Source organism: Aricia agestis, chromosome 18 (assembly GCF_905147365.1).
Source record: "Aricia agestis chromosome 18, ilAriAges1.1, whole genome shotgun sequence".
Taxonomy (NCBI): Eukaryota; Metazoa; Arthropoda; class Insecta; order Lepidoptera; family Lycaenidae; genus Aricia; species Aricia agestis.
In genome coordinates this window covers 13,602,382-13,617,719 of record NC_056423.1, presented here as the reverse complement: position 1 = coordinate 13,617,719, position 15,338 = coordinate 13,602,382, and the positions used below count along the sequence as shown (strand labels likewise).

The 15,338-nt window shown below is 41.6% G+C and overlaps 1 protein-coding gene across 1 annotated transcript in view; it reads right to left on the bottom strand.

The window, feature by feature from the left end:
* LOC121736212 (regulator of G-protein signaling loco) overlaps positions 1-15,338 on the bottom strand; it is a 99,673-nt gene that overhangs the window by 1,465 nt on the left and 82,870 nt on the right. Inside the window, exons 4-11 of the mRNA XM_042127300.1 lie at positions 13,277-13,369; positions 9,359-9,504; positions 8,477-8,660; positions 7,774-7,914; positions 6,960-7,130; positions 1,691-1,933; positions 958-1,120; positions 332-450 (exon numbers count right to left, since the gene is read on the bottom strand). Coding sequence (XP_041983234.1) covers positions 332-450; positions 958-1,120; positions 1,691-1,933; positions 6,960-7,130; positions 7,774-7,914; positions 8,477-8,660; positions 9,359-9,504; positions 13,277-13,369 — 1,260 coding nt within the window. The remainder of the gene's footprint in view (positions 1-331; positions 451-957; positions 1,121-1,690; positions 1,934-6,959; positions 7,131-7,773; positions 7,915-8,476; positions 8,661-9,358; positions 9,505-13,276; positions 13,370-15,338) is intronic.

The following is a 15,338-nucleotide window of genomic DNA, read 5'->3' as shown; positions in this document are numbered from 1 at the left end:
TTAGAGCCAGTCCACACGGCGCGTTGCGTCGACGCAGCGCTGCCGTTGCGTTGTTTTACATACAAATACCAAGCTATTCACACGGCGCGCTGCGTCGTCGCAACGCACACATGATTTACAGCAGCCCCCGAGACGAAGCGGGAGGGGGGTGTTGACGTTAAGACTGCTTCGTAATAACACTGCGGCGACGCAGCGTCCGTGTGGCCGGCTATGCGTCAAATGGCAGCGCTGCGTCGACGCAACGCCCGTGTGGACAGGCTCTTAATTTCGGTTAGTGCGGTCTCACCTTTAGGGTATATTACTGTATATGTTAGATACCAAGTATACATACATCATCATCGTCGTCCTGCAGGCGGAGCGCGAGGTCTGACAGGTCGTCGTCGGTGTCGGCGGGCGCGGGGATCGCGGCGTCCGTCTCCAACGTCAACACGAGCCGAGCACCGTCTAACTCTGAAATATAACACTTTTTACTAGAAGACTAGAAGAAATTTTGGCGAACCAGGTTTGAAAATGGATAAGCTTGACGGAATAAACACCACATCTTCATGGGAAAGCAGCGTAAAAACGCTCATCGTGTTGCTCCTGGCCCTCCTGCCTGTGCAGCCTCACACACTTGTCTCCTCACTTGCGATAATAATAATTATCTCGTTTCTAATCGTATACTAACATTTATGACTGTGACCAAAGATAACCATCCACATATCCATATCAGGTGACACGAAATTTTGATTTTTCGAAATATATCATAGAGGGCAGGGGATCCTCTATCATCTATGTCATGCTTTTTCGTCGGTCCTTTTGTGTCGTATGTCCACGTTGTCGTATGGTGGGGTTATGTCAACTCAAAGTTAGTCCTGGACCCTGGTCTAACGACTGGGTTTGACTAAACGCGACCAAATTACATAGGTCCACTATCTGCCTATCATTTCCGCGTACTATGTGCTGTCCCCCTCTCACCTGCGGCGGTGGTGTCGGGGTGCACGGGGCGGGCGTCGAGCGTGACGCGGGCGGCGGCGCCGGGGCAGTAGCGCGCCAGCACGGGCCGCAGCACGTGGCGCAGGCGGCGCGCCGGCCGGCAGCGCACGAGCAGCGCTCGCCCGCCGAGCTGTAGCCGCAGCACCTGTACATACACCATGGAAAATAAGTTATAGCGACCTTATAACGTACTATTCACGTGACAGATCCGGTATTGAAACAAATTACCCAAACGACATCTTTTATTAATGACATGCCATCAGAGATCGTGTAAGTATGGTTTCCAATCAATTCTGATTGGTTGGACACCAAACTTACAGTTAAGGAAAACATTAATCGGTGCCAACTTAGACCAGCCGGGCGAGACTGGGTTTCCTGCCCGCAGGATTCTTTCTTAACGCTGCCCTATGAGAGAATATTACTATTTAACGCGCCGTGGTCTAGTAGTAGGCTGATCACCTGATTGTCTGACAAGTGAGACGATCCATGCGTCGGATGAGCATGTAAAAAGTCGGTCCTGCGCCTGACCTCTCGCCGGTCGTGTCGGTCTTCCGTCCCACTGGGTTATGAGAGTAAAGGAATAGAGAGTGCTCTAATCTTGTGTACTGTGCACACACTTAGGCTCTATAAAATTACTTCTGCGTTTCAATGAAACCAGCCACCGTCATCGAAATCGGTGTTGGAGCTATTATTACTAGTAGCATAAAATACATACCGCTCTCCGCTCGACCGCAGCGGTCCTCCCCCCTAGCGCGGACGAGGGGGCGGTGGGCGGGACCGCGCGCGGCTCGCCCGGCGCCGCGTCCGCCAGCAGCACGTCGTACGCGCGCGCCGCCAGCCGCCGCCGCGCCAGCAGCCGCTCCACGAGCCGGCCGACCGGCAGCGCCGCCGAGACGCCCACTACAGACGTCGCGCCGTCCGGCAGCACCACGCGACACAACGCGCCCGACATCACCACCTGGAGATAACAATAAAAATCATTTACATGCATAAACTCATGGACTTATAAAAAACTAAAGGAAGTAGCGCGCCAAACAAAATAGTGATGAATTTAAGTCGTGCCAAATAAGGCCGATCGCTCGGTCGAGACTCGAGACACAATAGGTTTGAATTAGGTGCGTCACTACAAGTCTTCGGCGCGCTCCGTCCTCTAGCATTTTATAAATCCACGCATAAAGTACTGTTATAATAATAAAATAATACAATGTTAGAGTGTTTCTAATAACTAGGCGTGCAAAATTGATACTAAGGAGGGTTTTCGATAATTTGTTTGCAGCCAGATGGAGCTGTTGTCACTTGTCATGTCAAACAGCTGTCATGTCTAGAGTAGCACGGACGGTACCTACATTATTAAAAAAAACATATAGTAGATGGTAATGTAAATAGTAGTAGATGTAAATAGGTTCAAATTAAAAAGAAAAAGCGCCATCTGGTTAATGGTTTGTACCCAAATTGAAATTAACTAAATATAACACACAGGTAATTGATTGTACTGTCGGTTCTTGGTGGAAATTCATGTTGTACACTAATAAAACACACTTTTCTAGCACTTTTTCCACTATATTAAGATATACGGTTTCGAAATTATTCATCATCAGGTGTAAGTTAAACTTACACCTGATGATGAATAATTTCGAAACCGGTCGTGTTATTTGTTAAAAGTTATAATAATATCTTAATATAGTGGAAAAAGTGCAAGAAAAGTGTGTTTTATTAGTGTATAACACACAGGCACTCACAGCTTATCTCATTATGCAACTGATTATCCATAACTACGTTATAATATAACAAGCAATGTAATAATTATCTTAATTAATAAACCACGCGATATCAAAATAACATTAACAACTACGTAACAAGTAGAGAACAACAATTTTAGAGATCATAATATTATTTTACTGTAGTACTAGTTGATGGCCGCAACTCCGTTCCTTCCTCGGATAAAAAGTATCTTTTGCCCTCTTCCAGGATTCAAGGTATCCCCATACTTATCAAAATCGGTTCAGACTTCAGCGGCGACGCCTTGATAATTTGGCTGTAGCGATATCGATTTTTCTCAGCTATGACTAAAGCTAAGAAATTAAAGTTCATTGTCAGTATTCATCATGTCTTTGTCTTTGAATTACCCATAGCATAACACGATTGGTCAACTTTTATAACACAATAATCAATCAAAAAGACCTCTGTAAAAAAGAGATTCCTATTTTGCCAACAGAGTAGAATGATTTAAGCTTAAAAAATTTGTACATAGATTGGTTCAAGCATACACTTTAATTTGCCCATAGCTTATAAGAAATGTATTTATGGTTTTTAAATTACACGACAAAAACCATTTTGTCGCTTACGCCCTTTCCATTTTTTGCTGTTCCATTGCTTCAAGCAATCTAAAACATATCCAAGACGGTTTTTTACTTTAACGCGGCGTCACCTTAAGCGTGAAGAGGTAATCAGATAGATACACTTTCGCATTGATAATATTAGTATGTATATGTAATTATGTATATTGCGCAACGTTTATTTCTGTATGTATATTTGTTGAAGACTCAGTCTGTTAGTGGAGGCTCACGAGTTTTGTCTAGTCATGATAACGCACTGCTATCACTTAAAATCATTGATTACTTTCTTCATAACATTATCTGAATAACAAACAACATTTACTTTGCAGGAAGCAAACTGTACCTTGGGAATTTCCTTCTCAAAACTTTAGAGACTTTATTTATAAACAAAACTCAGAACTTTATTTATAAACAAAAACTAAAGCATATTATTAAGGTTAATATTACTGATTTTAGTTGGTATGTAAGCATAATATCCTCACCTGCAAGTGATGCGGCAGTGTGTTTGTATGGGATATTTAATTAATTGTTAATCATAGCTATAAGATACGATGGGGCTGGCATGCCAATTGATACCATGTATGGCAAAAGCCCTTTATTTAAAAAGAGATAAAAAAAAGGTTGAGGCAATAAACGGTGGTTTTTACGATAAAAGAAAAAGAACCTAATGGAAACGATGTGCTGGTAGTTTCTACAGCTTTTTATTCCGTTTTCTTTTAGCGTCTGACAAAGCAACGAAAATCATAGTACATCTCTCTCGTCCTTATTATTTATAACTAGCTGGTGCCCGCGACTTCGTCTGCGTCAGCATAGTAGATCACGTCCCAAGTATTATTTTTCAAAATTATTCAATGTACAGAATTGAGTTTTCTACGATTTTATTATATGTATAGATGACTTACTTTGTTCCTAAAAAGGAGAAATATAACTCCGTGACATAGTTTTGTGTAGAGGAAAATTTTAAGGAGGGGGGGGGGGGCAAGAAACGACCGGTGCTGAAGCTCGCTGCATATTAATCAAACGACACTCGAAATCTGTATAGATAAGAGAGATAAAAGCTTATAGCAAGAAAAGGAGTGGAGATAGATACAAAGTGTAAAGGAGAAATTTGTAGGAAATTTTATGAGCTTTCATTGCGTACTGCACTTTTTTCTGACCGGAATTTGAAGTAAATCCATCCAGTTTATCCTGGACATACATACAGACAAACAGACAAAAATTCTAAAAACTATATTTTTGGCTTCTATATCGATTGTAGATCACGTCGCAAGTATTATTTTTCAAAAATGTTCAATGTACAGAATTGACTTTCCTACCATTTTATTATATGTAAGTATAGACTATAATGTTTATATTAAAATTGATCAAAATTATATTATATCTATATTAAACCACGAAGTCTTCTATTCCCGAAGACGCGATACTTTGCTCATTGCTGATTCAAAAATCAAAAGATATGTGTGTGTATAAGATTGTGTTTTTCACCATTAGAAAATAAAATAAACGAATGCATTCCGAAAATATTAATATTTAATATTAATTAAATCAATATTATATTATCACTATTACAGATCATGCATGAATCATTAAAATAATGCAATTAATTAAGTACATCAAATAAGCCCTTTCAAATAATTTCCCCCCGTTTTTTCCACATTTTCCTCTCTTTCTTCGTTTCTATTAGTCTTAGCGTGATAAAATATAGCCTATAGCCTTCCTCGATAAATGGGCTATCCAACACTGAAAGAATTTTTCAAATCGGACCAGTAGTTCCTGAGATTAGCGCGTTCAAACAAACAAACTAACAAACTCTGCAGATTTATAATATTAGTATAGATAAAGAAGGATATTTTCTAACAGTTAGCACGGCGTAACTTATTCTTCACTTATTTTTATGGTTCCGTATTTATGTCAAATATACTAATGATGTCGTGTCATAATACTCCGTGTTTAGAATTTTTTCAAAGCATTTATCCACATTTCACCTATAATCTCTAGTCATATCGACACAACTGATGCAACATACACATCGTATTGCGAGTGTTTGCGCCTTGTGGTGGTCTGTTTGTGCACAGTTGTTTGTGCTGCAAGCACGCCGCGTTGACAAACGCCACGTCAGGTTGTGTCGACGTGTCAGTAACTCAATGCAGATAAGTTATTTCAGTTCATTCGAGGGCAGACTAAAGGGTATTTAAAGTCATATAAGTGCAAAGTTTCTAGCATTTTTGAAATTATAATACAATATTTTTTCTGTTTGAAAGTGCTGTAAATGCCGTAATTAATTAAGCAGGAAAACAATTAAACTTTCTATATTGAACGTTTTATATGACGTCGCTTAAGAGGATTCCACACCGCCATTTTTTCCATACAAACGTTGTCCCCTGTTTCCTCCCTGGATAATGCTAGTAGAGTTATAATTTTTTTCCTGAATATCTACGGCCACTAATACAATGTCCCTATGTTTTCTTTTTTTTCATAATTTAATTATTAAATAAGATATGAACGTTCAAAAACCCAAAAAAATGGCCTGATTTTCCACTGTGTTCAAACGTCCAGAAAACAGATTTGGATAGATTATACAAAAAAAGCAAAACATAGGAACACAGCTCAAGCCTTTTTTTAATCTTTAATGAAAAAAGTACTTAAATCGGTTAAGTTTTGGAGAAGGAATCAGGGGACAACGAATCGTTGATTTTCTGGATTTTCTGCAGTTGTCTCTATCGCGTTCTGCGGTATAGGCTTGAGGTAAGGGAGACAACTATAGATATTACACGTACTTTTTTTTCATTTCTCTAGCCGCTGTGGTATCCTCTTAACGAAGTCCGAACTCCGAACGTCATATACGCAAGCAACCGTGCGTACGTAATGCGTACACGACTCTACGTGATTCGCGATGTGATAAAAAGTGACGCACATAACAAGCTGGTGCGTACGTGTCTATGCACACATACAAACAGTACCAACAGGAAAAGCGGGAACAATTGACAAATTATAGCTTTATCAAAATAACGTACAACAACACAAAAACGTGATAGTACATAACTTTCTGGAAAGTATAACCTAACCTACCACCGGTACGGCACTTTGTTACCTATTAACTTGAGTTACTTCGTAACCTATTCAGAAAATATATGTATAACTTTTTTTTCATTTTATTTTTATATATTGTGTGTATGCGTCCCTACGTGCGTATTCATATCAGTAATTTGCGACTTCACCGGTAGTGCGAACTATATGCGTCCCTGCGTGCGCATACGTGCGAGGTGCGTACGAGCACATCAGTGACTTGCAGTTCAGGCTGCGCAGGCAGCACGGGCGCAGGGGATCACGACTCAGCGTAAGAACCAGTCCACACGGCGCGTTGCGTCAGCGTTGCGTCGACGCAGCGCTGCCGTTGCGTTGTTTTACATACAAATAACCAAGGTACAAAATATAACCAAACACGGCGCGCTGCGTCGTAGCAACTCACACATGACGGACAACAGCCCCCGAGACGAAGCGGTGTTGACATTAATACTGCTTCGTAATAACGCTGCGATGACGCAGCGCCCGTGTGGCTGGCTATGCGTCAAACGGCAGCGCTGCGTCGACGCAACGCAACGTGTGGAATGGCTCTAACGTAGACGCAGTGCGTACATGCGTACTCACATCAGTGACTTGCGGTTCCGGCTGCGCGGGCGCGGGCGGCGCGGGCGCTGGGGCGGTGCCGGGGGCGGGGTTTGCAGCGCGATCGCGCGACGCGGCGCGACTCCGCCATGGCAGCAACGACGCGCCGCCGCTGCGACGACGCTCAGACACATTCGACGCTGACTTCTTTAGCTGTAATATATTTTAATTTCAGTTATTATTATCTAATCTTACACGTGGTTCATATTTATACGTGGGAGAGCCATGCTTCAGCACGAATGGGCCGGCTCGACCGGAGAAATACCACGTTCTCACAGAAAACCGGCGTGAAACAGCGCTAGCGCTGTGTTTCGCCGAGTGAGTGAGTTTACCGGAGGCCCAATCCCCTACTTTATTCCCTTCCCTAACCTCCCCTAATTCCTTCCCATCCCTACCCTCCCCTATTACCCTATTCCCTCTTAAAAGGCCGGCAACGCACCTGCAGCTCTTCTGATGCTGCGAGTGTCCATGGGCGACGGAAGTTGCTTACCATCAGCTGACCCGTTTGCTCGTTTGCCCCTTATTTCATAAAAAAAAAAAAAAAACAGAAATTTTCGTGTCACAGTGTTTGTGCGCAAACTCCTCCAAAAAGGCTCAACTGATTTTAAAGAAATTTTGTATGTACTTACTATTAGAGAAGTTGATTCGTTACGTCAAACCCATCCGACCGATCACAGCTATGAGCTAACATTGACATTTAATCCGACCAAATGACGTAGGTCCGTCAATTGCCTAGGAATCAATATCCTCGATGGCAACTCGATGGTACAATAATAATCATCAGCGTATGACTGACCTTGCTGGCGTCCGAGTCCTGCGGCGCGTACGGCGGCGGCTGTCCGCGCAGGTCGGCGCGCGCGCACTCCGCGTGCACGCCCGACCGCAGGAAGCGCGGGTAGCTGTCGAACTTCATCACGTTGAAGATCTGCTTCTGGGCCTGAAACAACATACATAATAAATATGTTAGTTATAGTTATATTTTACAAAAATATAATAATAATATAATAATTATGTATTATGCGTTTTATCAACTCGAATTTAAACATTGGCTTCGAGACAGCCAGTAAACCTTTGCCGAGCTAGGACTTGAAAATGCGTTGCGATAGGTTCTATCCGTACCCGCAACTTTAGCGAGGAGAGAAGCACCATGGAGTTTTAGTGGGTAGACCCTACGGGCTACGTATCGGAGTCCCACATACTCCAGCCGATATCCCAAACTCGCCAGGGATGGATAAAAAAGGGCCGTGTTAAAAAAAAGGCGTTGAAAATAAGACTCGTGTGAGACAAGCCGACCACTAGGTATAATAATTTTCAGCTTGTCATACTTCTTACTTTTATAAGCGGTAGCTTACACAAGTAAGAAAGAGAACACTCTCACATATCCCATTCACTCTCACCTGGTTGAACAGGTCAGCTGGCGGCTCCACATGCTCTGTAATATACTGCTATCCTGCTCACACACACCGGAACCAGCATGTCAGATAGAGACGCACTCTCACCTGGATGAACAGGTCAGCTGGCGGCTCCACGTGGTCCGCGGGCTCGGCGGCTCGTCGCGCGGCCGCGTCCACGTTGACGGGCTCGGGCGCGCGGTCCGCGAGGTGGCGTTCCCAGATCTTCGCCGCCAGCTCGCGCCGTGCCGCGCCGTCCGCCTGCCGGTACTGCTCGCACGACCGCCAGAACCTAAGGGAGAGAAAGAGAGGTCACATAACCTGAGTAAAGCTGTGGAGCAACAGTGAACAGTTGCTCCTAATTTGCGGTAGTTCTTGTCAGAACCTGCAGGAGAGAAAGAGAGGTCTGGCTGGATGGATGGATGATAAAGGAGTTGGAATCCTGGATTTGGAATATGAATGAAGCAAACCTTATACGTAGGAGAGCCATGCTTCGGCACGAATGGGCCGGCTCGACCGGAGAAATACTACGTACTCACAGAAAACCGGCGTGAAACAGCGCTTGCGCTGTGTTTCGCCGACTGAGTGATTTTACCGGAGGCCCAATCCCCTATCCTATCCCCTTCCATTCCCTACCCTCCCCTATTCCCTTCCCTACCCTCTCCTATTACCCTATTCCCTCTTAAAAGGCCGGCAACGCACCTACAGCTCCTCTGATGCTGCGAGTGTCCATGGGCGACGGAAGTTGCTTTCCATCAGGTGACCCGTTTGCTCGTTTGCCCCCTTATTTCATAAAAAAAAAACCTCCAGTTGGAGGTTGGAGCAATAATTGCTACTTGCTCCTTAGTCCTTATGTGATTAAGACTTATTACAATGTAGGCCGGTCACATGCCGGCCGGAGACGTTGTTAGAGCATGACGCGGCATTCTCGTTCGATTGTTTGAGTCTCAAAACGGTTTCGTAGTAGGCTTCCAGTTCCCGGGTGCTCACCGTATATTCTCAGCGGCAAACTCCTTGTCCAGGAAGTGTGTGAAGGCGGCGTCTCCGGCGGGGTCGGCCAGCAGCTGTTCCAGGCCGAGCGACCAGCGCGCCACACCACCGTTACTGGACAACCCCTGGGCACCTTCGCTCATTTGCTAGAAACAAATAAGAACTGATATTATAAATGCGATATAGATAACATATTTTGCTGAATTTTCGTATGCTGATACTTTGAGTCCTGGAAAAGGGCATATTATGATACTTTTATCCTGAAACGAGCTTCTGCCCGCGGCTTCGCTCGCGTTAAGATGTATTATTATATACAAACTTTTATCCCCTATTTTCACCCCTTGGAGGTAGAATTGATCAAAATCCTTTCTTAGCGGATGCCTACGTCATAACATCTACCTGCATGCCAAATTTCAGCTCGATCGGTCCAGTGGTTTGGGCTGTGCGTTGATAGATCCCCATGTCAGTCAGTCACCTTTGAGTTTTATATATTATATAGATATAGATGTACGGTTCCTACGCGATAGACGAATTTTGGCGTGGCAACGGATTTGCGGGCGTTATCTAGTATAATGCTAAGTACTCACATACGGTTTTGCTCAATGAGTTTCTAAAATACTAGAGTAGCAATGTCTTACAAAAGATTCTCAGAAATGCGTAACCACTTTTTTGTTCAAAAGACAATGTCAAGTCATATATTCGTTATGTCATTATGTATGTGAGATATGCCTGCAGGCATCTTCGAAGTGGCAACGCGTTGCTACCGTAAACTTCCAATCTAGTTACGTTAGTAACATAGAATATTATTGGTTTTGCTCGATACTTTTACTCCAAATCGAGCAATAACCACCGTGTGACCGCAAAACTGACAGCTCGAAGGCTCGCTTTGGGCCGGCTCGATGGAATTATTATGTCAAATATGTCATTTCTTTCGATTCGGAGTAAAACTATCGAGCAAAACCGTATGTGAGTACTTAGCATTATACAAACAAATATTGTTAAGTTCGGCTAGGTGTGTCACTGTTACTTGAGTGTAACTCATCATGTCCTTTCCCGAGACTCAAAGTATATCCATACCCAGCAAAATCGGTTCAGCGGTTTGAGCGTGAAGAGGTAACAGACGGACAGACCAAATCACATTTATCTATATATATAGAAATGGATTTTCAAATGTGTTAGTCGCGCTAAAAACTCGAAAACGGCTGGACGGATTGGGCTGATTTTAGTCTTAAAATATTCGCAGAAGTCCAGGGAAGGTTTTAAAGTGACACGAAGTTCACCGGGACAGCTAGTAATAGTATAAAGTAAGTATTATACTAATTAATACTACTATTAGTATGGACGGAAAACTTATAATAAATATCGTTTACATTTGGACTGAATTGTTTTCATACAGCACAATTACTAATCAGCCGTCAGCTGTCATGACTCATGAGTCACTCTCCCGGGAAACACAGTTCCCACGTACACTCCAGCTACCTCGGAGCTCCTGCCAACCTAAACTGAGCCCTACGTCCTCGGCATAGAGGTCGCGGCGGCCGGGGTGAACGCACTACTGATGTTATCCTGATGGAACAATTGATGCCGACGCATTTAATGTTAATCTGGCGACATGCAAGTATCGAATTGTGGTACGCCCATGAGTTACGCTTAGGTGGCAATATTTTATTGGATTGTATAGTCGCCGAATTACTAGAATACTATAGACAAAGTTGGCGTCAAATCAAGGTTAGCTCTCCCTACCTGACTGACCCGCTCTACGCAGATACCTTCAGTGTCATAACTCATATCACATAATATGTCTAGTAATACGATCAAATTAATAAAATCAGCGGAAATATTTCGTGTAGTTTTGAAAATCGCTACAGTTATTCCTTGTGATATCCAGATGAACATGTCAAAAGTCCTCAAGGGTGGGGGTGAGCTAAGAGTGTAGGGGGGGGTCAAAGGACCCTTTTTTTAGGTTTTTGCTCATAAGTAAAAAACCTGCACAAATAGCATTACGATTACTTCTAGGAAATTTTTCTACATAAAATTTCCTCTAAATTATGTCCTATAATTTTTTTTGTACGGTCGATACTTTAGGAACTACAGGGGGGATCAAATTCCTCAAAAGTTCGAATCGCGAAAATAACACGCATCGAACGTCCGAGACTAAGAAAACAACTTATTCTGATTCAAATACCTGCTATTCACAGATAATTATTTGTCCTAGCTGCTATTATTACAAAACGTTAGACTAGTCACCATGGAATTAGGAAGTACTATACAGCTGGAAGGCTTACTTCATCATTTTGAAATATTAAAATGAACCTTACTTCCATGTGCTAAAGTATTATTTTTAATAACTAATATCTCCTTATAGTAGCGAGCACGAGCGAGAATCTTGATGAAGAGTCTTGATATGAAAGTTACAGTTCAACAAGAGCATTTCCTAGCTAATGCGAAAAACAAGTCTCGACTTATACAACTCCTCACAGAAAAAATGCAGGCAGAGCAAATTGAAACACGAGTGGCACCTAGTGATGCTGATTGTACAATTATAAAAAGTGCAATTGAAAAAGTCGCAAACTATCCTGAGGTTGCTGTTGCTGGGGAAGATATAGATTTAATAGTCCTTCTTATGGCTCTGTCACCACCAGATAAGCAAATATTCTTTAGAAGCCAGGAAGAGGTAAAGTGGAAATGCAAATATTTTCCTCACAAGAACTCCAAAAACTCTCATTTTGCTCTTCCATTCTTTTCCTACATAGCTTCAGCGGTTGCGACACAACTTCAGCTATTTACAGGAAAGGCAAAGTGTCAGTTGTTAAGCTATTTGATCAAAAACCAAAAATCAAGGATATTGCCGCCATCTTCTACAATCCAACATCAACATCTGAAGAAATAGCAGAGTCAGGAGAAAGGATGTTTTCTGACGATGTATCGTGCAGCCACTGATCAGCTTGATCTTAACAGACATCGATACTCAGTTTTTGTCAAATTCAGCACCAAATCCAAACCAGATCTTTCCTCTCTCCCACCTACAAAAGGATCAGCAAAATTTCACTCATTCCGAGTGTTCCACCAAGTACAAGAGTGGTTAGGTAACGCACTGCCTCCTGAAATGCGGGGATGGAAGCGAGGAGCTGATGGAAACCTCGAGCCTGTTACCACTCATGATCCTCCAGCTCCTGACACCGTGCTGAAGTCAATATTTTGTCGCTGCAAAAGTGATTGCACTGGTAATTGTGGATGCCGAAAAGCTGGTATCACGTGCAGTCTAGTATGCAACGGCTGCTTGGGTTCGTGTACAAATGGCGTACCTGTAGATTTGGTAGATATAGAAGGTGAAGATGATGATGATGTAGTAGAAGAAAATTATTGATTTAATTAAGACTGTCTAATTATTATTTTCTAGTTTTGAATATATTTTGAAAACATACCAATTTTATTTTATTTATACCTATTCACATTTTTTATACCTATATAAAGTTGAACACTCTGTAACTTCTAAAGTATCGACCATACAAAAAAAATTATATTTAAAGGAAATTTTATGTAGAATGTTTTCCTAAAAGTAACCGTTATGCTATTTGTGCAGGTTTTAGACTTATGAGCTAAAATCTAAAAAAAGGGTCCTTTGACCCCCCCCTACACCTTTAGCTCACCCCCCACCCTTGGGGATTTTCGATATGTTTATCTGGATATCTCAAGGAATAACTGTAGCGATTTTCAAAACTACACGAATTATTTCCGCTGATCGTCCATTTTCGGCTTAATTTTCTTAGGCTATAGTTAGACAAGACAGTTCCGATACAATTTCAAAACAGATTTAAGACAGATTTGTCTCACATAGTCAAGAACTCAAAAACTGACTAAAGACTATTGTCGTAGGTGAACTCAGTATCTGGACTATCGTGATGATGGTGGCAGTACCTTGGCGAAGAGCTGCCGGTGGTCGTGGTGGCGGTAGCTGCTGCCGGCGCCGCCGCTCGTCGTCCAGCGCCGGAACGGCGAGCCCTGGTCGCTCTGCAACAACACACATCATCATGAAGGTTTCATTCTTATCAGTAAATAATAAGTATGCTATTCCGCAAGATCACAAGAAAATGTATTACGATTCAATTAAATAGCGGTGCGCCGTGCGGTCGCGGTGTAGTCCCCAAATCCACGCGTTTGGGCGGTGACATATAAATCCAGATTCCAGCCTAAACCATAAATACTAATATACCTTCTAGCACACTAATAAAACACACTTTTCTTGCACTTTTTCCACTATATTAAGATATTATTATAACTTTTAACAAATAACACGACCGGTTTCGAAATTATTCATCATCAGGTGTAAGTTTAACGTCGGTACCAAAGAGAATATAATCACTACGTTTTAAGAGACCGCACTACCATAGAAACAGTTGAGCTCACGCACACATCGACAGTTAGACTGCAAACTAGTACCAACCTAGAGATTTCTGATCACCGACAAACAGTACTGCCAACCTTCAGACAGATCATAATTTGACAGTTCTAGTGATGTGGACTAGTAATTATAATTTATTATCGAATATCGATACTAGTGTTGGGCCTTTCTATTGATAATATCCTAGGGGTAGGTAGGGCCTCGGGGTTTTGTTTCTGGGTAAAAGTGAATGTTACACAGAAAGAAAATACTTAAACATGGATAATCAAACAAAAAAAATCAAAAATCCATGTTTAAATATTTAATATAATATACCCGTGTAACATATTTAAAAAATACACAAGATACAAATTTAGTGGTCTTTATTTTGTTGTTGAGCTCTTTTAATTTTGTCCGCGACATCAATTTCGGATTTTGAGAACTCAGTATTAAATATTTTACAAGATTTTCTTATAAATAATTTGCTCAAAAATGTCAATAAATATTCATGAACAGAGTTAGAGTGAACACTGCACTTAAACCATTCCATATTGCAGTGGACACTTAATTGCAAGGTACAATATTGGGCAATATGAAGCTGATGTAGCTCAGGCAAAATTGTACTTTCATAAACATTTTTTGCTTCACTCACTAAAATACAAAGTTCTTTTTTTGGATAAGTAAGAGAAATTTTATCTTGCCACCATTCTTTTAATGATATAAATTTGTATAATGGCTCATTTAGATCTGGATTTTCTTCTTTAAGGAAATATTTGCAACTTTCACAATCAAATTTTTTAAGAACTCTTGCAGCTAAGTATCCACTAACATATACAATTGGTTGTTCCTCAAAATTGCAAAAAGAAATTTCGACATGTTCAATCTCGGGTTCTTCGGGCAGCGACAGCATAGGATAACAAACATCTGCCTCTTCTTTATCAGAATTCTCATTCAGACACGTAGCTTCAAGCATTAATTCAGACTCAGATTTTTTAGTTAATTCTGCATGAGATATAAACAGTTTGTTATAGTCAATTTCACAATTTGAGCCACGACTATGCGGCCCTGTTAATCCAGAAATCACACTGGATTTTAAAGCAGCATTAAAATGACTGCATGTTGGATTTCTGTTTGTTATGCTGTGCTGTCTAATATTCCCAAACAAATTTTCCAAGGAATCTTGGTTTAGTTGGCGTAAATTTAAATACTTGAAACTAGCTTTTCTGTGTAAAAAATTCCAAATATCTTTTAATGACTTTAAAGAAGTTTCTAAACCCTGGATGCAACGCACATTTCTCAAACGTATTTGAGAGTCTGACTTTAGAAATTTAATTGTATGAATATACTTTAAATAATTCCAAGATTCCTCGTGTTTTGTTTTTTTTGAAACATTTTCCCTGGTCCCTTTTTTTACATCTTCTGGCGATTTTGGTCCATTTGTGCAATCAAAAAGTTTGTCCATTTCTTCAACAATGTAGGCAGTATCGTTGATCTCTTCTGAACGTGGGTCGCTCCATGCCATCATCTTCAAAACCGCGGCCATCGTGTTGCTTAATGCTTGAGCTGCAAATTTAACACGCATTTTAGTTTTATATGTAG